Below are 22,458 nucleotides of genomic sequence, written 5' to 3'. Positions count from 1 at the left end.
AGGTTGCATGCAAGCTGTTACGGAAACCAAGATCCTCCAGTGGTAGACAGGTCATGTGTATGCTAGGTGTGTATTTTATCCCACAAGTGGGGCTTGCACTCTTTTGCAGGTAGGCACTTGTCTGTTTTTAAGTAGCGCTGTTCATTTCCTTGCCATGTACTAATATAATTCATTTTTGGTCAGCTGCTCCCACTTAACAGCTTTGCTTTTGGTGTATATGCAGAGCTTCTGTTTGGGTTCAAGGTGCGTTTGCAGTTTCTGGGGGGGCTCAGCGCACCTCTGATTCGAGGCCATTCGGAGGCGGCCTGGTGATGCGCTGATCCACCTTTTGCGCAATTTTCAATTTTACTTGATTAGCCGCACCCAGGCTATGCATATACATAGGTTAGGATTTAGTTAGTGTTAGGACCCCTCCCATGGAGGATTGACTTCTTCGCAGTGGGAGGGACGAGTACTTAATAGGTTGCATGCAAGCTGTTACGGAAACCAAGATCCTCCAGTGGTAGATAGGTCATGTGTATGCTAGGTGTGTATTTTATCCCACAAGTGGGGCTTGCACTCTTTTGCAGGTAGGCACTTGTCTGTTTTTAAAGAGAGTCTGAAGCGAGAATAAATCTCGCTTCAGACCTCATAGATAGCAGGGGCATGTGTGCCCCTGCTAAAACGCCGCTATCCCGCGGCTTAACGGGGGTCCCTGATCCCCCAAATCCCCTCTGTGCAGCGGGGGAGCGCTTCCGCATTGGGGCAGGGCTAACCGCCGCAGCCCTGCCTCCTGCGCGTCTATCAGACGCGTACCTCCGCCTCTCCCCCACCCCTCTCAGTCTTCCTTCACTGAGAGGGGCGGGGGAGAGGCGGCGAGGCAGGGCTGCAGCCGTTAGCCCTGCCTCCAGGAAGAGCAAAATTTACGACCAAGTTGGTCGTTGATTTTGCAGGGGGGGGGGGGGGGGGTGAAGGGACCCCCGTTTAGCCACGGGATAGCGGCGTTTTAACAGGGGCACACATGCCCCTGCTAACTATGAGCTCTGAAGCGAGATTTATTCTCGCTTCAGAGTCTCTTTAAGTAGCGCTGTTCATTTCCTTGCCATGTACTAATTTAATTCATTTTTGGTCAGCTGCTCCCACTTAACAGCTTTGCTTTTGGTGTATATGCAGAGCTTCTGTTTGGGTTCAAGGTGCATTTGCAGTTTCTGGGGGGGCTCAGCACACCTCTGATTCGAGGCAATTCGGAGGCGGCCTGGTGATGCGCTGATCCACCTTTTGCGCAATTTTTTAATTTTACTTGATTAGCCGCACCCAGGCTATGCATACACATAAGTTAGGATTTAGTTAGTGTTAGGTCCCCTTCCATGGAGGATTGTCTTCTTCGCAGTGGGAGGGACGAGTACTTAATAGGTTGCATGCAAGCTGTTACGGAAACCAACATCCTCCAGTGGTAGGCAGGTCATGTGTATGCTAGGTGTGTATTTTATCCCATAAGTGGGGCTTGCACTCTTTTGCAGGTAGGCACTTGTCTGTTTTTAAGTAGCGCTGTTCATTTCCTTGCCATATCCTCTTATATAAAACCCCTGTGGCTCTGCGTCCCAGGGTGTGTGTGTGTGTGTGTGTGGGTCCGTGCTTTATGCATGTGCAGGGACGCAGAGACACGGAGGGGGAGTGACCGCGGCTAGCAGGGGAGGACAGGGCCAAGGGGCAGGTGGGCGTGTGCGTGCGCGCGGTGGGCGCGTGAGTGGCGGACGTGTGCGTGCGTGGCGACAGACCTACAGTCCGTTTTGAAATGGGCTTAGGTCAGCTAGTGAACTATATTTTCCTCCAGTGTTATTCCATTTTCTGTTGATGTAATATCAGTAGGTAGTTGCAAGATCACCATGTTTTTTTACCAACTGAAAAACTGTTTGTATTGCTACATGCATAATCACCTTTGGGTTGGCCATGTATGGCGTGCAGATGAAGCATCTAGCTGTTCAATCTCTGCTTTAATATTTTATTTATATAATTATTTGGCAGCTTAAAATGAAGACTAGAACCTTTCAGGAATATTAATAAAAACAATCAGTGGGGCAGTTAGCGCCCCCCTTCCCCAATCTAGAATGATAGCAGGAAAATCGTTGGGAGTATTGCCACGTGGGGGCAAAGCTATACTTGTGTTTGATTTGGATAGCAATTACTGAGACTGATTAGGGCTCCTGGTCCCAAAAGGTAATTCTCCTTTCTATATTGGCTTAGTCAGTTAGTAGGGTAAGGGCCCTTTTCCACTAGCAGTCGCTAGCGTTCACGCTGAACGCTAGCAATTGCTGAATCGCAATTCCGCCGATTTCCCGACGTTTGCAGCCGCGATTTTACTATGCTATGCACTGCATAGCAAAATCGCGGCAAATATCGCTCCGCCTCGCGTTCCCGTCAAAAACGAATCGCGGTAGTGGAAATGACCTACCGCGATTCCTATGTTAAAAAGCAAACCGTAGCGATTGTAAAATCGCTAGCGGTTTGCGACTTTACGATTCGGCCAGCGCTGGTGGAAAAGGGCCCTTAAGTTACATACTCACCTGAAGATGGACCTGGGAACCCGCAGCTACGCAACCTGACGACCAAGCATTCCCCGATCCATTTTCCTACCGCAAGAGCATGCGACAGCACACAACGGCGTGAACGAAAGTTCAAAATATTGCAGTACTTTGCGCAGGAGTCATCGGGGATCTTATAGATCCAATGCGCCATTACGGTATTAATCACTGTGCGTCACAAAACATTGTTTGATTAAGTCACATCATGGGTACGTGCCCTTATTGCTGGGTACACACGATACAATATCCTGTCCCATTGACGGGCAATCTGACAGGAAGCTACATTGTGTGTACCTGTCCAAACTGGTCCTGATCAATAATGGGATAGATTTTCCCATGATAACTGGAAAAACGATCCAATTATCGAACGGTAGCAGATCGGACATGACGGAAATAATTATCCGATTCCCGTCGATCGGACAAAAAACTGCATCGTGTGTATTCAGCATTTGACTAAAATAATCAAGGTTTGGTTGTTTCCACCAGTTAGCAAGAAGGAATTAAGTTGTTAGCTGTGAGAGCGAGGGGGGTGATTAGGGTAAGACAGGGGAGAGAGGTTAGGGTTAAAACAGTAGGTTGGGGGGAGAAGAGGTCATGTAACAGCAGAATAGGCTGCATTTGTAGCCCCAGTCCAGCAGCCAGAAAATATCAATACCACAAATCAATGGATGTCCCAGCAGGGCACCTAAATCCCTGGAGAGCATTACTCTGTGGATTGTGGACCCAGGCTGTGCAACTGAACATAACAGAAAACATGGTTCCATGATGCTCCCTACTACAATAACAAGAGACTCTATATAGCCATCTGGGGGAAATGCCACTTTACTAGAATATTCATAAGCTGCAGAATCCAGGCCCCCACACAGGCAATCCTCAGGACCAAACCAAAAATGTGGAATAGGGTCAGTGGTGTGGTACCAATATCAGACATGCTAGCAGCAGTTTTTTTAATCACCTCCCTGTACATGCAAGAAATATCTTCCATCTATTAAAGCACCCTTGAGCAGTGGCCTAATTTGAAAATCTAGACTTACCTGGGGATTCCTCCAGCCCCCTGTAGCCCGCAAGGTCCTTTGTCATCCTCTTGCTCCCTTCTCACTGGCGGCTCAGCCGACTTTGGCTGAGGTCGCTCATGTGCACACCCGGCGTTGCCGTAAGTGTCCTGCGCATGCGCGGTTCAGTCTTTAGGAAAATGCGCAGGACGCTTACAATGACCAGCGTGATGACACGTAGGGTGCGCACATGCCGAAGTCACACAACAAAGTCGCCAAACTACCGGAGCCGCCAGCAGGACCACGGAAGGGAGCAAGAGAATTCCAGGAGACCTCACTGGCTTAGGGTGTAGGGGGGTTCAGGGGTGGGTTGGGTGGAGGAAGCCCCACGTAAGTCCAGATTTTCAATTTAGGTCACTGCTCAAGTCCCTTTAATAGATGGAAAACATTTTTTTGCATGTCCTAACAAGGAAAGGCCCAGTGCATAGTTATCCATCTACTCACAGACTGATATAATGCTTGGGCAGCTAGGGAGCCCTGCCAATACAGCAGCAATACTTCTTGCAGGCAGAGCCTGGTTCACCATAAGCATCAATAATGTTCTCTAACCAGTCAGTCTCACTCTCAACCACAATGACCATGGATGGGAGATATTAAAGGGATACCTGACCCAAAGCAAAGCTACCTAAGGTAGTTAAGGTAAGCAGAGGTATGTTCATGCTAGATCCACATACCTGTGTCTGATCCTTCCTCACAGCCCCCGTATTCACTACTTGAAAAATGTGACTTTTGGCCAAGGTCAATTTTTCAGACAGATGGCAGGCTTGCTGCGATGTTCCCTCTTCCCTGCCCCTATAAGGGGAGTGAATGGGTTGGGGAAGAGGATGGAATGGGAGGGTGATAGGAGGGAATATTGGGGCAAGCCCGCCTCTTCCTGTCTGAAAATATGACTTAAAGGATACCAAAGCCGAAAGGCTCTGAGAAAAAGTGAAGATGTACTGAGTAAGGGGGCATAATCAAATATTCCCCTCTGTCCCCGCCGTTCTCCTCCCGTCAGTCCTGTTCTCCTGGGCGACTCCAAATCCGGATATACTGCACCGTGCATGCGCAGTATGCCTGTTCTGCTCCCCTGTGGTCACATAGTGACGTCGCTGGCTCATGTGTCCCGGCATGAGCACGCTCCTATCCTGTGACATCACTCAGCGCGGACAAGGCGGAGCCAAAGGGACATACTGTTACTGGTGAGTATTTAATTATGCCTCCCTATCCAGTATAGCTTCACTTTTTACCAGAGCCTTTCGGCTCTGGTATCCTTTAAGCAACAGATCTGATTTTTCAAGGAGTAATTACCGAGGCCAGTGGGAACAAGGAGAGGAATGGATGACACACAGATCAAGGACGAGCACCTCTGGGCCAGCACTCGCGCAGTAGTGCGCAACCTGGCACGACTAATGGGGGCTTTTACAAGGGACCGGAGTTGAATGGGTAGAGCGTGGGCATGAGGACTACTGCCCATACATGGCTGCTTCCTCTGTTTGTGCAAAGCAAGTCACCTCGGGTATCCTTTAAGCTATCAGCTAGGAAAATCAAATTTGGCCAGTAGATACTGAACACTCCATTACACTTAAAGTGGGTACACATAATCAGCTGCAGGAATCATGACTTTATCCTCAGGCAGCAGTTTGCAGCTGAGTTCTGTACGGACCCATCATTAGCCTGCAGACTAGCATAATGTTCTGTTTGTATGTAATGGGATGGCACAGGTAAACGACAGAGCAGGAGGGGTAAGGAGGAGAACCAGCCCGGCTCGGAAAGCTCTTGGACAAGATTATCCAGGCAACTCTTCAGAGTAGAGTGTTGTACAGGTGTTAAGCTTGGAGGTGTATTCTCCACAGTCAGCATGCAACACATAAGCTGACGTGAAGGAGGTACACACACCAACACAAGGAATCAGGATATCCCCAGTTTAGTGGAGGAGAGGACTGACTCCAATAGGAGATTGTGGTGCACAGAGCCGGTGCAGATCCGAACAGCCACAAACAATACTTTCGTGCAAAGTAGCGCTGAGCGCATAAACCAGGACCGAGGAGATCAGGACAGGTTGACAGAATAAACGCTTGCTTAACTAGCCACTACTTAGTGACAGCTAGCGTCCACAACAAGACAGACTGGAATGAGGCAGCCAATGCGTTGCAGCGATGGCGTGCCTCACAAAGACAGGACAGGGTAGTCAGGAAATAGGGAGATCAAGATAGATGAATGTAACACAGACAAATATACAATAAGTATGTTTTCCTAGCGTATTACAATTACAGCTATCAATGAAACTATTTGTAACGTCTGACTAACATATGTATATATCGGCAATGAACCGATATATGACATAAGCAGGAACACTGACTAGAACTGGAGCAATACAGGGAACAGGACTCAGAAGGATTCGCTATCTCTTTGCAGAGATGAACGCAATCCACAAACAGAACCAGGAGCAGGATACTAACTCAGCACGGGTGATCACAATACGCGCAAACTACCAAAACGTGCTGGAAAACTGACTAACTGAACACAGGATATAAACAGTTCGTGTACGTATATATCAGCGACACTGATGTATCAACGTAACACGAATACAAGGAAAATAACAAAACGTGCAAGTATGCGTATATATTGGCGATGAACCAATATATGACACAAGACAAGCAAAGTAACAACTTCTAGAAACAAGAGCAGAACTAGGAGGACTCGCTGACCCCTTCGCAGGAGTCAGCGCAGTCCACACGGACTAGGAACGAGGTGGGTCACGAGCAGAGTAACAGACAGAATCTGAGACTATGGTAGCCCATGAAGCATTGCAGGAAGCAGTTCTTTATACTGAGGTCATCCAATGGGAGCAGACCTGCAGATTCCCACACAAGTGAATGGTAATTAATCACAGGCTGACAGCAGGAAAAGGCAGACAATGATATGCAGCCTGCATGAAAGGGATTGCCACCCCATTGCAGCAGACGGGTGGTCATTCAAAAAAATCTTGAAAGCTGCGATGCAAGAGCGGAGATCTCCCGCTGAAAGCTGGCGGTAAGCTGTCGGAAGGCATGCGGAAACACTTCAGCCAGCAGAGTCCCTCCGTGCACTGCTCTCTCTGGGAGGTCTGTCCCATTCACTTGTATGTAATCCGCAAAATCAGAGGAAGCGGTATTTCCCGTCCACATACCGCTTCCTCTAAACTTTATGAATGGCCATTTTGTTACTTTTTTCTAGATAAATCTAGAAAAACACTGGAGAAGGCGGAAATTTCTCGCTCTGCTGGGGGATTGTAGATTTTCATGCGGGAACAGCTTTTATGAATGCCCACTTTGCTAAATGGACGGGAAAATCCGCTGTTTTGAGCGGAAAACTTGCGGTAAGGTTTTATGAATAGAGCCCACAATGTTTGTTTACACAAAAGCATATTAAACTGTCATTAACTTCAGAGCGACTGCAGATAGAGTCAGCAACTAGTTTGAGTGCAAACCAAACTATGCAAGCAAATGCATGTAATGACATCAAAAACTGCTTGTCTTCAATCAAACTGCAGCCAACAACACATGCTGCAGACATGATCATAACAACAGGGTCCTTAACAGCCATGTTTACCCAGTGTGTGTACCTATTTAGTTCGTTTTCGTTGTTTTTTTTTTAGCTGGAAAGGCTTATACACACAGTGAAATAAATAAATAACTACATGGATAAATGGTTGTACAGCTGTGAGGAAGAAAGGGTTAATATTTGAATACTTACCTCAGTATTTGGAAGCCTCTGGATAGTCCAGAGAGTTTCTAGTTCCTGCTTGAACCCACCCCTGCTGCTCAGGGCCTTCTTTTTCTCATCTCATTCCAAGTATGAGCTTGTACATACCGGGCATGCTCGAGTGAGCTCAAAGCATGCCCAGTAGAACAAAGCTTTCGTGTAGGAGTGGCTTCGTTCTACAGGGCATTGGCAGACCTTTCTCACACATGCCCAGTACAGATAACCTCATATACGGTGGAGCACAGCTGTGAGAAGCACATTCAACAAGCCCTTTAGAGTCACCACTGGAACGGTGGGATGTTAGACGATTGGAGAAGCCTCCATCAGAGGCTTCTAACTACTGAGGCAAGCATCCATGTTCATCCATCTTTAATACAAATGTTGCTTCAGGTATGCTGTAATGAGCAAACATAGCTACTGTATGAACATGCATAATTAAAACTGTAAAACTGTATGCTTCTTAAACCATCAAAATGTACAATGATAAGGTTATTTGCATTAAGCTGATTACATTCACATACATCGATGATATGTTAAATAAACAAAGACTGCAGATTCCAGTTAACACCTTACAATGCTTTCATTCGGTTCCACTTGCACTGAACCCAGTTCACACACACAGTATATTCAGTGTGAACTTTGGACTCAACAGCTGAGAGACAAAGTACAATTGCAGAGAGTAGAGAGTAAATACGATAACAGGAAAGGCTTTGAGGACATTCTGGGTACAAAGGGACTATGGTGCATCACACATCATAAAGGAAAGGGGGGGTTTATTAAAACCCTAGTTCAGTCTGGTGTTTTCTTACATGCACATCGTGTGGAATATATAATTTTCAATGCATACAGATTTCTGGAGTGCCCAAAATACATTTTTCATTTTTTGCATTATTATTTTTTTTACCTATCTGGCGGGGGTTGCAAAAGCTGCCTGACTGTGTCAGTATCAGATGCTGCTTGCTTGACAACAGTCTGTGAGCTGTCCAAACACCTCCCCCAATCCAATTCTCACCCACATATGGTAGTTAAAAAGGAGTCTATTGGGAGAACTAGTAAGACTTTCCAGATGAGTACAGAGCTGAGTCTGCTCCACAAAAAGGGAGGAAGAAACTCTCACTCTCCCGACAGCTCCATTCTTTTGAGCATAGAACTCAAAATCATTTGACTGACTTTTCGAAAAGGGCACATTAATTAATGCGGGAGCTAGGGCATAGTCCATATTTTTCTGATAACTTCCTCCAACCTGCCACTACAGGATCTAGGAATTATCTCACTGAAGACTCCCCTTAAGTTTACAGGGAGTCTCTGACTTACAAACACCCGATTTACAAATGACTCGCTGATACGAATGGCCTGAAAATGGAAAATTTTATTCTGTGGGAACAAGTCAATTTTTTTTTTCAAAAAGACCTTATAGTTTTGGAGAAATCAGTTTTAAAAAATGTAAAGAAAAACATTTTTTGAACTCGTTAAATTACTGTATTTTTTAGACTATAAGACGCTCCTGACCATAAGACACACCTAGGTTTAGAGGACAAAAACCAGGGGAAAAAATATATACTAAACCTGATGCATCCATGGTGAAAGGGATGCCCCCTTTGTACCTCATGCCCCTTGTACCTCTTTTGTCTCCGTGTCCCCCATGTGTCCTCTTGTGCCCCCCATGTGTATGCCTCTGTCCTCTTTTATGCCCTTTTGTGTCTCCCTGTGAGCTCCATTTGTCCCCGTGTCCTCTTTGTGTCCTCCTCAATGCCCCTTTGTGCCCCCGTGTGCTTTGTTTGCCCTCCTGTGTCCTCCTCTGCATGGGTACAGTACAGGGAGTCCCCGACATTGCGGCGGGTTGGAGGTTCGCATTGAAAGGCGTTCACAAGTCAGGGACTCCGTGCATTTGGACTATAAGACGCAGTGACTCCCCCCCCCCACACACACACTTTTGAGGGGGAAAAAGTGAGTCTTATGATGGGGATACACGGTACGTTTCTGTACCGTGTATCAACCAGCTGATCCGGCCAGCTAATAATATTCAGCTGGCCTGATCAAGCCGCTCCACTCTCGCCTGCTTGATCCCCGCCGGCGGACAATGGCAGGGAATCGAGCGCTGATTAGGAAGCGCCGGCATGGACGAGCGGCAATCGATCCGCGCGCACGCGGGGACGCGGCTGGGGTCGATCCGGCCGCTAATTGGCCGCCGGATCGACCCGTGTATTCCCGGCATTATAGTCCCCCCAAAAAATACATTACATTTTGCTGTGGTACACTTTACTATACAGCAAGTTCTGAGTTCTGTACACACATCTCTGCCCACAGAAAAGTGTAAACTTGTATTATTGGGACTACTACTCCAGTACATGATCTGGCATTGTGCGCCTTACTGCTTATTACCTGTATTGTCTGTCACCCCTATTATCATTGTCTGTTTTAACCTTATTTATTTTACAGTGCTGTGTTATATGTCGGTGCTATATAAATCCAGTAAATAATAATAACCCCTATTCAAAGTAGACTTGTCTTCTTCTTTCACCAGTGCCAAGAAAGAGAGGTGGACCAGGGACACTGCCCTCATCTCTGGGCAAGATCTGTCACCCAAAGGGAAAATCTGGGTGACAGCAGTCTGGATATTTCTCCCTTCAGACCACGGCCCTGATTTTCTTCCTCCTCATGCTAACAGTGGCTCTGAACGCTGCTGCCTAGGAGGCTCCTACTGTGCATCAGGCTGCCGTCTCATGAGCTTAAATTAGATCCCACTCAGATCCAAGCGCATTGCATTGTTTATCCTTCAGTAGCTCAGACACAGATTAGCTGCTTATAAAATTAAAGGATGTTGTTTCATGCTACGATGCTTTGCCATGCTGATCCACAAAAGTTACCGATCTTCACTTCTTGTTAGAGGACTTTGAATGCATTAAAGCAAGCTTTTTATTCATTAAAGCAGAAGACCAGGATTTGATGTATTTGTATGCTGCTGGTCAGTTGGGCGCAGGGTAAGCTGAATGACGGCTCAGCCTGCGGCCGCTGAAATTCCCGGCGGTGTAAAATCCTATTCCCCCTCCGAGTTGTACAAACCTGGGGGAAAGGGGCCACACACACGTAATTCGGGGTTTGGTAGGTATGCGGGCGCAGATTATAGCACTCTATAAAGTACATGTGTGTTCCTATAAAGGCAGAAATGAAAGTCTAAAAAGTGTGTAATACTACAAGGAAGAGTCATATGAGTAATCATGAAAGATGAAAGTGCAAATAGCTTCTACGCTGTAACACTGAAAGATGGCATAACATTTATAAACAGCCTTACTGAGGTAGTGAAAATTGCAATGACTGTACATAGTAACTCACAGTAGATGGATTCCAGGTTACAGTTGGGTCAGGTGACAAAGAAGATTAATCTGGTTGGCAATGATTATGCCATTGTGGACTATGACACACATGAGACTTTGTAGCTGGCTGCTAAACATGTCTGTGAAGCCACAACTTGTTATATGTACCGCACTTCTTAGCAGCTATAATAGTAGCAGCTGTTCAGCCACATGTAGCAGCTACACAGGGCTTAATTCATCAAAATGTGTATGTGTCAAGGCATGTTCTAAAGGAGACTTGAAGTGAATTGTAAAAAGTTACCTCAGTAGTGGGTAGCCTCTGGAAGGTTTAGAGCGTTCATGTCAAACTCTGGCCCGCAGTGCCATCGAATTTGGACCGCGAGTGGTTTCCCCACTTTGCACTATGTTTGGCCCACTCTAAATCTCCAGGGAGGCTATTTAGGGGTGACACCCTCGAACACCAGGAAAGCCATATGGGGGGGGGGGGGGGCTGGGGTGCACTAGCCACCAGGGAACTGTATAGGGGTGGAAGGGTGTCAGTGACCACCAGGGAATGATAAGGAGGGGGGGGGGGCACTAGACACCATAGAACGGTATAGGGGAGGGCCAGTAGACACTGGAAAACTGTATAGGGATGAACGGTGCTACTAGACACCAGGGAACTGTATAGGGGAGGTGGGAGCATTAGACACCAGGGAAATTTATGAGGAAGGGAGGTGGCAACTAGACTTTGAGGTTGGCCCGCGACTTGGTCTCAGTGTTCAATCTTTTGGATAAAGTGTACAGTTTGGCAAGGACAGACATTTGTACAGGCACCATCATTAGGGCACTGCAGCTGGCAAGAGTCTGTAATTCAGACATGCTTACTTTGGGCCAATGGGCCTTTTCATATTCATATATTGGGGGCTTTTAGGACCATTGTAGTCCCTAAAGCTACATACTCACGGGGGACAATTGTCCCCCGTAGCATGCACGCACGCGAACAGGGAGCGACAGCTCCCTGCTGGCGACAGCTGTCCACACGTCTCGCCAGAAAGGCAGAGACATGGCGGAAGCTGTTTGTGAATGGAGCATCCCCCGGCCGGATGCTCCATTCACTCGCGTAGGTCTCCTGTCGCAAGCCCGCGTACTCACGCGGGACTAGTGACAGTTCCGACGAAGTTGCGTCGACAGCTGTAGCCGGCGATTGAACATGTCAATCGCCTGGCGACAGCTCCGACGGGCGACGGTTCGGGGCATGCGCGTTATACACACGGGCGACCTGTCGCCGCAACACGCGCGTGCCACGTGGTTGCGGCGACGGCCGTACCCCGTGTGTATGGGCCTTTACACACTCCAATGAGTTCTGGGTCACCATGAGCTTGCTGGTTAGTCTGTACCTCTCGGTGTTACAAGCCCTACTTCATAGAGCCAAATTAATCCATGCCATGCACTGATGAGGATCACACAATCCGAAATAGTCTGTATGCATGTTGGATTATTATGGCTCTGTACAAATTAACAAGCTGACACATCATTGCATTCCAGCGGTTCTGGAGGTGTGTTTAGCTTTTAAGGGTACAATGGTTAATTTGCATATATTCAGCGGTGATGCCCTGGGAGACATCTCAAGCTCACTCCAACCTGAATTATCGCAAATTCTTTCTTTTTCAAGAAAGCAAACTTTTGTTTTCCTTTTCATATCGATAGAGGAGGAAAAGAAGGATGAACAAGCAGAAATGTCCAGAGTGCTACTATCTCAGGGAGTGAGAAAAGGTTGCGTACTGTAAATAATCCTCTTTTTATTTGCACCAACAGTAATTTTTATGGAGCATGCCAAGATGCCCTCATCAGATCCAATAGACAAGCCAGCTAGTTTGATTTCCTTTCACATAGCACAAATGGTCTATTATTATTATTATTTATTGTATTTATAAAGCGCCAACATATTACGCAGCGCTGGACATTAGTTTAGGTTACAGACAATATTTAGGGGTGACATACAGCAAAATGACAATACCTGAATACAAGAAAGACCAGATCATGCAGCACAGTATGAGTACAAGGAATGCTTAGTCAGTCACTGGATGGGAGCATGGAGATTAGGCAAGTTAGGTTCACTCAGATGCATAACCAAAGAGAAAATTACACTTGCGCTCAACAAAATAGTGATGGCCCTTTAAATGTACCCCCGGTGCAGCTCTCTTGTGCTGGATGGAGCCAGTCACTAGTAAAAACAAAAGGGTAGGGAGAGACAGAGAGCGCTCCGATGGTACATTACCCCAAGTATGTACTTTACACACACATTAAAAGATGCACTCACAATTCTAGTAGCTGTGCTGCGCCTTGCATCTAAACCGCCAGTTGGTCGCCTCAGGAAGGTGTGGACTAACGCCGAAACCGGTAGTGACGTCAGACAGCAGAATCTTCGCACCGCTCTCCCCAGACGGACGTCCTCGTGTGATTTCATCTGCACCACCAGCCCTGGCCAGGCTGGATTAAGCTGAGGTGACCAACTGGCGGTTTAGATGCAAGGCGCAGCACAGCTACTAGAATTATGAGTGCATCTTTTAATGTGTGTAAAGTACATACTTGGGGTAATGCACCATTGGAGCGCTCTCTGTCTCTCCCTACCCTTTTGTTTTCACTCAGATGCATAGCATGGGTTCACAGCAATAGAGGTGCATGATCAGGTAGGACACAAAAGGAGGAGGACCCTGCCCAAAGGCTTACAATCTAGAGGAAGAGGAGAGGTAAGGACATGAAAGGTAGGGACCAGAGTTCAGCTGTGGGTTTAGAGCACTTGTGAGGGGTAGTAGGCCAGAGTGAAAAGGCAAGTTTTGAGTCTATGACACAGGGCCCACTGGCCATGCTTTTTAAACACAAAGTACCATGATTTTGTGCACAAATCCTGGAGACATCTCGAAGGACTGCAAATTGTTCCTGCATTCCTTCAGTGCGATTGCTCCAAAAATGCTGCATGTAGCGCATTTGCAATCACAATGCTGCAGCGGAACCATCCTCATAGGATTCTACTGTTCCCACACTTTGCCTTGCCTATAGCAGGCGGTTGGCAAGCGAGGCAAAAGTGCTGCTAGTGGGCTCTGGGCATCAGACATATATTTATTCATTATATTTATAAAGCGCCAACATATTATGCAGTGCTGGACATTAGTTAAAGAGACTCAGAGACGAGTCTTAAGCTAGTTTTTTTTTACTTATCCGGGGCTTTCTCCAGCCCCATAAGCATGGCAGTGTCCCTCACCATCCTTCTGCTCTCTCCCGTTCAGCCACGGTGAGCCTCGGTAACAGGCTCAGTGATGTCACTCCGGGTTTACTGTGCATGTGCAGAAGACCCTGACTGGCATCAACTGAGCCCGTTACCGGAGCTCACCGTGGGCTGAATGGAAGAGAGCAGGAGGATGGCTAGGACATATTTGTGCTTATGGGGCTGAAGGAAGTTCCGGATAAGTAAAAAACTAGCTTCAGACTCGTCGATATGTACCTTTAACCTCTTGCCGACCGCTCCACGCCAATTGGTGTGAACGCGGCAGCAGCCCCAGGCGTTGATTGGCCTTCTATGGGGCTAGCAGGAGAGCGCGCGCAAAGTGCGCGCATCTCCTACTTGGAAGGTGGAGCTCCGCTTTCAGTCTCTCGCCGCTCGGAGACTGTTAGACGGCGAAGCCGCCGTCTAATAGTGTAGTACAGCGCTGTGATCTAAGGCAGCGCTATACTGGGGACAGCCGTGTGACGGAAGTGATCCGCTGTCCTAGGTTGAAGCCTATGACAGCCGATAATGCTGATTGGCTGGCGGGGGGAGGGAGCGGGATAAAAATAAAAAAAAATACATAAATGTATTATAAAAATATTAAGATAAATATTTATATAAAAAAAAAAACTCCGGGAAGCGATCAGACCCCACCAACAGACAGCTCTGTTGGTGGGGAGAAAAGGGGGGGGGGATCACTTGTGTGCTGTGTTGTGCGGCCCTGCAGCTTGGCTTTAAAGCTGCAGTGGCCAATTACAAGAAAAAGGGCCTGGTCTTTAGGGGGCGTTAACACTGCAGTCCTCAAGTGGTTAAGGTTACAGACAACATTTAGGGGTGACATGCATGCAAACCAGGTCAAGCAGCACAGTATAAGAGTATAAGTACAAGGTAATGCTTATCAGTCACTGGATGGGAGCATGGAGATTAGGCCAGTCGAGTTCACTCAGATCAATAGGATTGAGGTGCATAAACAGGTAGGAGACACAAGGAGGAGGACCCTGTCGAAGGCAATCTAGAGAGAGAGGTAGGGACATGAAAGGTAGGTGACCAGAGTTCAGCTGCGGGCTTAGAGCACCAGTGAAGGGGGTAGGCCAGCGTGAAAAGGTGCATTTTGAGGGCCTTTTTGAAGATGTTGAAAGAGGGCGCAGCCCTAATGGAGGGAGTTTAGGGAGCTTCATAGTGTTGGAAAAGCTCTTGAGAAGTCCTGGAGTCGTGCATGGGACTCGGTGATGCGGGGGAGGTCAGACGAAGTTCATTGGGGGAACGGAGTGAGAGGCTAGGTGTGTACATCTGAGTACATTGCAAAGTTTCCTTTATGCTGACAAAATACGGGCCGATTATGGATTGGTATATAAAAGTGACTGATCACTCCGTCTGAAAATTGAGTGTAGTAAAATCTAATCGAGAAACCATCAAACTGCTAGCAGCGTACCGCTCAATGTAGTACAAAGCTTCTGCCCCTGTCCGCCCACCAAACTGAGATTTACCAATGTGCCTAAATCACCTATTTGATGAATAAACTGCCTTAAGTCCATAAAAAAGTTATTGTGGGCATTTGATAAACTGCAGAACCAAAGCGATCAAATCAGCTGGTAAAAGCATAGCCAGCCATAAGCTACATTCACACCAGATTGCAGAACGTTGGACTACAGTAATTACATAGCAAATGCAAGGCAATTATATTTATACGTTCACAACAGTGCGGTGCGATGGAATCCGCAGTATCGAGCGTTTAAAGTTACAGCAGGGAAGCATAACTTTCATGAACTGAATGTGTTGCTTGGTGTGTGTAACTCACAATGCAATTTTTCCTGCCATTATGATCCTGTTTTTGTTTCTTACATGGCATGCAACTGCTTCAGTGTGTAACTAGCTAGCCATATACAACTCGATGTGGCTAAAAAGTAGATCCCTCTCAGATCATAATCTGATCAGAAAGGGATCCATCTGGTTGAATCCTTCCACACACTTCACATGTCGATCTGCCGCTGCTCTCAACCCGCTGGCAATCGATATAATCCGTCTGGTACGATTAATCAATTCAATTGATTTTGATGATCAAATGATCAATTGGGCTGGCATCATCGATCAGGTCAGCATGTTTGGGCATCGCTTTGTAGCAGATTCCATCGAATCTGGCAGAAATTGAAGTGTATGGCCACCTTTACAGTCATCAGACAGCTGCCCAAATTTGAAAAAATAGGCAAGCACAGAAATGCTTTCACTTTGACAAAATATGCAGCATGCTCTGTGTAGTCTCCTATAATAAATAAAATCCTCCGTAAAGCAGAAGATATATCTGGGTCCTGTAGATCCGCCGCAGAGAGCTCAGGGTAGCACAGCACGGATCGAAGTGCCAATGATTTGCCCGCCTTGTAGTCATCAATAAACGATATATGTGTGCGTGCATTGATGCACATAGAATTAGACGGACAAAACCCAGGCAATCGCTGTGACCTCACTCAGCATCACATGACCAAGCCTGAAACCTACAGAAGCATTACATCAGCCTGGGAACCAACACGCCGACCAAAACACAACTCTCCTTAAAGCGGCAATACCAGTGACCTGAGCGTGACCAACAGCTACATCGTGTAATCCGCTTTAAAGACGCCCGTGACACATCAGTGTCTATGTAGTCCGCGGCTTTTCTACAAAGGAACCAGCCATTCACCACTGTTGGCGTTCTGAAGCTTTACTGCCCGCGTATTCCCTCGGTCTCCGTACGACGGACCCATATCCCGCTTAAGAGCGCCGCTTTAAGAGCAATCTCCGCGGGTTGCGTTCGAATTCTGCTGTCTGCTCCAGGCGATTGTGATTGGCTGAGATTCACGTGGAAAAAAAAGAGGCGCTTCGGCACGGAAGCGGGTGGGGCGGTTTGGAACGCGTTTGCGATTGGCCGCTGGGGACGTGACGTGAGCAGTATATAAGTGAACAGAGGCAGCGCGCCCGCGCTTAGTTGGCGGCTGGACGTGGACGGAGCGGGGTCACGCTGGTTCTGCTTCGAGCTTATTACACAACAGAGCGGCCACCCTGGGCAACGAAGGCGCCCCGCCAGCATCCAAAACCTGCAGTATGCACCGTGACGCAGCAGCCGAGCCGGAGCTCCATCCCGGCCTGGGCTTCCGCCTGGAGGCGCACCGCATCGTCAGCATCTCGCTGGGGAAGATCTACCATTCCCGGGTGCAGCGCGGCGGCATCAAGCTGCATAAGAACCTGATGGTGTCCCTGGTGCTGCGGAGTGCTCAGCAGGTGTACCTGAGCCAGGCAGCCGAGGAGCTTCACGCTGAGTACCCGCTGTATGCGGGGCCTGAGAGCTGCTCCTGTCCAGAGCAGCAGCAGCAGGAGGCGGCTGCGGAGATCAGAGACAATCGGACCTGCTGCTGCTCCGCGCCCAGGTCGTGCAGAGCCCTCCCCCGCGGAGTCCCATGCTGTTCCTGCCAGACTCATCCCGGCTGCCCGCTGGCAGAATCCCAAACAGACTGTTCCACCACCACCAGTAGCACCCCAGATCCCCCCAGCCCGTGCTGCCGGAAGAGAAGCGGGGGCAGCGCGCCGGAGGGGCCAGCTATGAAGCGAGCCAGGCGGGAGCAGAGAGAGCAAGAGGTGCCTGAGCCAGCAGAGGAAGCGGAGGAGGACATGGAGACGGAGAATGTGGCCAACCTTATTAGCATCTTTGGCTCCAGCTTTTCAGGACTCCTCACCAAGGAGCCAGGGGCAGAGGAGGGCGAGGTGCCCACCCAGGAGGTGCAGGAGCTGGACTCTGCTGCCCCTGCAGGGCAAAGCTGCAGCGAGCCCGCCATCAGCTCCAATATCACGCCATGGAGCACGGCCATAGAGGCATTTTGATGCAGGCCACCAGGACTGGACTGACCCCTGCCTAGAGACATTGGGGGGAGCAGAGCACTGTCTATGGAGGGGAGAGGATGGTCAGGATACCGGCTGATCTGACCTGGAGCCATGTCCTTGTGTGTTTCTTTCTATGTCTTGTCTGTTGGAAGTGTTGCTTTTTAGTCCATGTTTATGTTGTTTATGAGCTGTGCTTAACCAAGTCTCTACCATCAGTTGAGATGTGATTTAAATTTCCAAGTTTCAAAAGCCTTTACTCTGCCACAATTGTATTTAGTAGGAGGTGAATCTATACATTGCACATGGTCTATCAGGTTCTTGAGGTAGGTTGATTGCCTCACTGACTGTCAAGTAAGCAATCTCCATCTTTATGAATCTGATACACTGTGCAAAGTTCTGGTTCAGCCCATGCTAATTTGGTTTCCTGTGAAGAGTAAACATTCATGTTATTTAAGCTCCTTTCTAGTTTTAGGGCTGCTCAAATCCGGGAGAAACCTGTATAGTTGCTATCCAAATATCTCCCAGTAAACCTGGGAGGGGGGGGTCAAGCTTACCTGTCTGACGTCTTCTTCGTCCGTCCCTGGCGCCTTCCACGCGGCGGTCACGTGACAAACACTTCCTCCTTCCGGGTTGAAGGCGGAAGTGTTTGTACTCACGTGACCGCATCGTGGGAGGCGCCAGGGACAAAGACGTCAGACAGGTAAGCTTGACGACACCCCCCCCCCCCCCCCCGCACAGGTTTACTGGGAGATATCCGGATAGCAACTATTCGGGTTTCTCCCGGATTTGAGCAGCCCTAGTCTCCATCATGATCTGCCATGAGTTTGTAGGGCAAGGGTGAAGGGGCCTATAGGAGTAAGATGTTGCTACAATCCAGTCTTAGGCCTGGAACCCACTAGCAGCACTTTTCTAAGCGCTTGTGATTTGTAAAATTCTTGCTAATATAATGCTATGTGTGCAATCCCACTATAGAGATGTGACTTAAAAAATACACATAGCATTACATTAGCAAAAGCTTTTCAAATCACAAGCGCTCAGAAAAGCTGTGCTAGTGGGTTCCAGACCTTATAGCTGTACTGTACCCCTTGGTCAGTGCTGCTTCTGGGGAAAAAGATCAGCACATTTGGCTGTTATTGGGCTTTGTACACAGAAGTTAATTGCTTCTAATTATGTTCTTTGATCATTAAAACTTGAATTGTTCTGTGGTCCATCTTAAGTTATTGGCTTTACTGGTAAACAGGTGCTAGTCTACTTTAGGGGACCCAGCAGGAAACTTCATAAGGCACAGGTCTTCAATCACAACACTCTATACTAAAGAGCATGAAGCATTGTGATTGGCCAAATAGTGGCAGTTTACTACATCCTATCTGAAACCTAGCAGTTTGAGAGGGTGCTGTCCAGCCATTCGTCAGGCGAATTTCCCTATGAAGTTTCCAGTAAACATTCGTTATGACCATTTGCCAGTAACTGGTATAATCTGCAGAATGGAAATGGCCAATGAGATTCTAACTTGCAAACAAATTGTATACAGTTTTGAATTGGACCAGTCAAGATCCACAGTAAGTGTCTCTGGTCCATTTTCTGGCTGCATACATTTTGCATGTAAGGGGGAATTGTGTTTGTTGATTTGGCTTTCCTATGCGAATTCTGCTAATCGTGGTCTGTTAGCTTCATGTGTACTCAGCCTTGGCTGATGGCTGTTGTTTTCCCCCTGAGAAAGCAGGCACAAGAATAGCTTCTCACCCATTCCCTCGCAATAGTGTACTCATGCTTAGCCGATCTGACTGCATATTTATGGAGACTCATTTCATAGGAGCTTTAGTGAGTTGTGCAACCAACTGCCGTCTAGTGTCTGGAAGTAGAGGTCATCCACAAAATGTGCTGTTTAGGAGATGCCTGCTTGTTAAATTTTCTCTGCCTTCTGTTATGTTTGGGCTGGTTTGGTTTGAGTTTGCCTGCTGTGACTCTCATGAAGTCTTATTCTTCTTGGTTTCCCTCCATAGCAATTGTAGCATGAAGTGTGAGACGTGACTTCTAATGCCCCCTGAGAGCATCAGGCTTAACAATCGAAACCCCCCTGAACACAAAAGAAGCCTGTCTACCAGAAACAAAAGCACTTTTGTGTTCGGTTTCTTCAGACGATTTGCAATTTTTAAATCCGAAATTGATAGGTGCTCAATAGCCACGTGACATTAGTAGCTAAATTGTATTACCTTCGATTTGGGTAACTTGTCTTGCATTAGCAATTTCCCTCCTTATACTTTTCTATGTGTATTTTGCACTGAAAATATTTCTGGACCCTTCTTGGAGCTAAAGCCTCTCCCCAGTTCACATCTGTCCACTGTTACACCCCTCCCCCATCAAGAATGTTTTCTCCATCCCCCACTTCTGTCTTTTGGTCACCACGTGCATGGGGAGTTCCCATTTAGGAGGGGGGAAGGGAAGTTCCCATCTGCTTACACTACCACCCCCTCTTCCACCCATTGTGTGCTGGGGCCCACAATTTTTAGTTTACACAGCCACTCCTTCCTGTTACATGTCCCAACTTGTGGAAATACCAAACAACTGACAACATGGGCATCGGAGATTTTACAGGAAAAGTTCCTCCAATTGCTGACTTGGATTGCTATCATCGGTTCTCATAATTTCATTGTCATCGTGAATTTTATTTTCAGTTTCAGCTCCTGAAGGAGTCAGAAATCTTGCTGACTTTTCCAGTCCTAGTGCTTAAAAGATCTTTAAAATTAAGCCATTTGGTGCACAGACAGCTACCCTAGATCGGCTTTCCAACACCAGACACAAATGCTTAACTGTTAAAAGCGTGAGAAAGCGTTGATTTCCTATTCTGTTAACATAGGGAGTCCTGAAGCCTTGTGACTATATCCTGTATGTATTTCTTGAAAGCTCCACCAGACTTGGCACTTGTGATATCTTGCAGCTCTATTCACATTAGCTGGATCTCCTGCCTTTGTTTTAGAAGATGGGATTTCTGGCATGAAGCAGTTACCATGGGAGTTTACAGTATTTTTGATGCACAATGCTGTAACTTGGATTTCTGTATAAATGACGTTTCTACGTGTTTAACACGTATTAAATATTTTGAAAAGTTTCCGTTGTTTCCTCTCATTTGCTTAGATGGGTGGGTATTTTATGCCTTTTAAGACTATATTTGTTTGTTATGTATGATAGGGCAGCAGTGTGCAGTAACTTCGCAAACCATTAGACTTGGAAAATGGGAGTTATTGTGCATTACTGCCCATTATGTTGCAATTCTGTGAGGTGGCGTGATATGCGGTAATTAATGAGGGACAAACAAATGCACATGCAAATTTTGATGAATTGCCCAGGAAATTCAACTGAAATGTGACACTGTCCCACAAAGGTGTTTGCTGCTGATTGAATTTTAAATGCTGTATAAAATGTTTTTACCTAAATTTCATATGCCTTGCATATTATCCAGTTAGTGGCAATAAGCTCTTGTAATATGAGGGGAAAGGACCTCACAATTACCTGCAGCTGCCTTGATGTCTATTCTCTGATGACCTTCCCCCATTTCCACTGCCACGGGGTGATCGGCACTCGCAATACAGTGAAATCATTGCTCTACCAAGTAGTCGCTCTGCTGATCTGGTCTGATCACAGAGAGTGCAGTAGGCAAGATTCACTGCTGTCATTGCTTAGGATTTACATTTAAGCTGGATAGGTCAGAACTGGAAAGGCGCGCCAGCCTGGCACTGCAGAGGCTTTTTTTTATGGTAGCCAATTCTTGATCCCTCAGTCGCTGAATTAGTATATAGCACCAACATCTTCCGCAGTGCTGTATAGAATCTTGTCACTAACTGATCCTCAGAGTAGCTCACAATTTAATTCCTACCATAGGATATGTCCATCATAGTGTAGGGCCAATCAACTAATCTGTATGTTTTTGGGATGTGGTAGGAAACCTGTGGACCCGGGAGTGCCTCTAGTCTACTTTAGGAGACCAACAGGAAACCACCTAGTGAACAGTTCTCCAATCATAGTACCCTCCTACAGCACAAAGCATTGTGATTTGCCATATAGTGTGGGCTTAGTTTACTACAACCTATCTGAAGCTTAGCATTTTGGGCGGGAGCTTGTCCATCCAATTATGGTAGCAGAAGTTCCCTGTGAGGTTTCCTGCTGGGTCACCTAAAGTAGACTAGCACTCCTGGAGGAAACCTACATGGACATGGGGAGAACACACAAACTCCATGCAGATACAGGCAAATTTAACTTTAAAAGTCGTTTTAAGGCAGTTACACACTGAGCATTGTGATTTTGCAGAGATTGAGGGAATGAGAATTGCTCCTGAACTGCTGCATGCATTGCTTTTGGAATCGCAAGCACAGTGCAATCTTGGACGAATCACTGCCAATATGAAACGGCCATTAACTTTATTTTCTGCAAGAAATATGAACGTCTTACTACCTCTGTAATCAATCCTACCTACATCATTTAGACTCACGTTTATAGGGACAATTATGGCAAATACATGTACAGTGCTTGTTTGCTTTTTCCATACGCTAATGCAAACATTTGTTGGCATTTTAAAGTGATACTGAAGCAACCGGGGGGGGGGGGGGGCAGATACTCGCCTATGTAGAGGGGAGGGCTCTGGATCCTATAGAACCTTCTCAGTCCTGTCTCTGTGTCCTCGTTCCCAGCACTGTCACTCCTGTTGCAGGTAT

The 22,458-nt window shown here is 47.1% G+C and overlaps 1 protein-coding gene across 1 annotated transcript; it reads left to right on the top strand.

Annotated features, from left to right (window-relative positions):
- Positions 1–16,861: 16,861 nt before the first annotated feature.
- On the top strand, positions 16,862–18,457 carry IER5 (immediate early response 5). The gene has a single exon (XM_068239702.1). The coding sequence runs from the start codon at positions 16,976–16,978 to the stop codon at positions 17,747–17,749; it is 774 nt and encodes a 257-aa protein (XP_068095803.1). The 5' UTR covers positions 16,862–16,975; the 3' UTR covers positions 17,750–18,457.
- Positions 18,458–22,458: the final 4,001 nt, after the last annotated feature.

Source organism: Hyperolius riggenbachi, chromosome 6 (genome assembly GCF_040937935.1).
Source record: "Hyperolius riggenbachi isolate aHypRig1 chromosome 6, aHypRig1.pri, whole genome shotgun sequence".
Classification (NCBI taxonomy): Eukaryota; Metazoa; Chordata; class Amphibia; order Anura; family Hyperoliidae; genus Hyperolius; species Hyperolius riggenbachi.
Note: the sequence above shows the minus strand (reverse complement) of the source record. Positions and strands in the feature narration are given on the sequence as shown.

Excerpts from the sequence above, each read along its gene's own strand:
- IER5 (XM_068239702.1), top strand. The coding sequence starts at position 16,976 with ATGCACCGTGACGCAGCAGCCGAGCCGGAGCTCCATCCCGGCCTGGGC.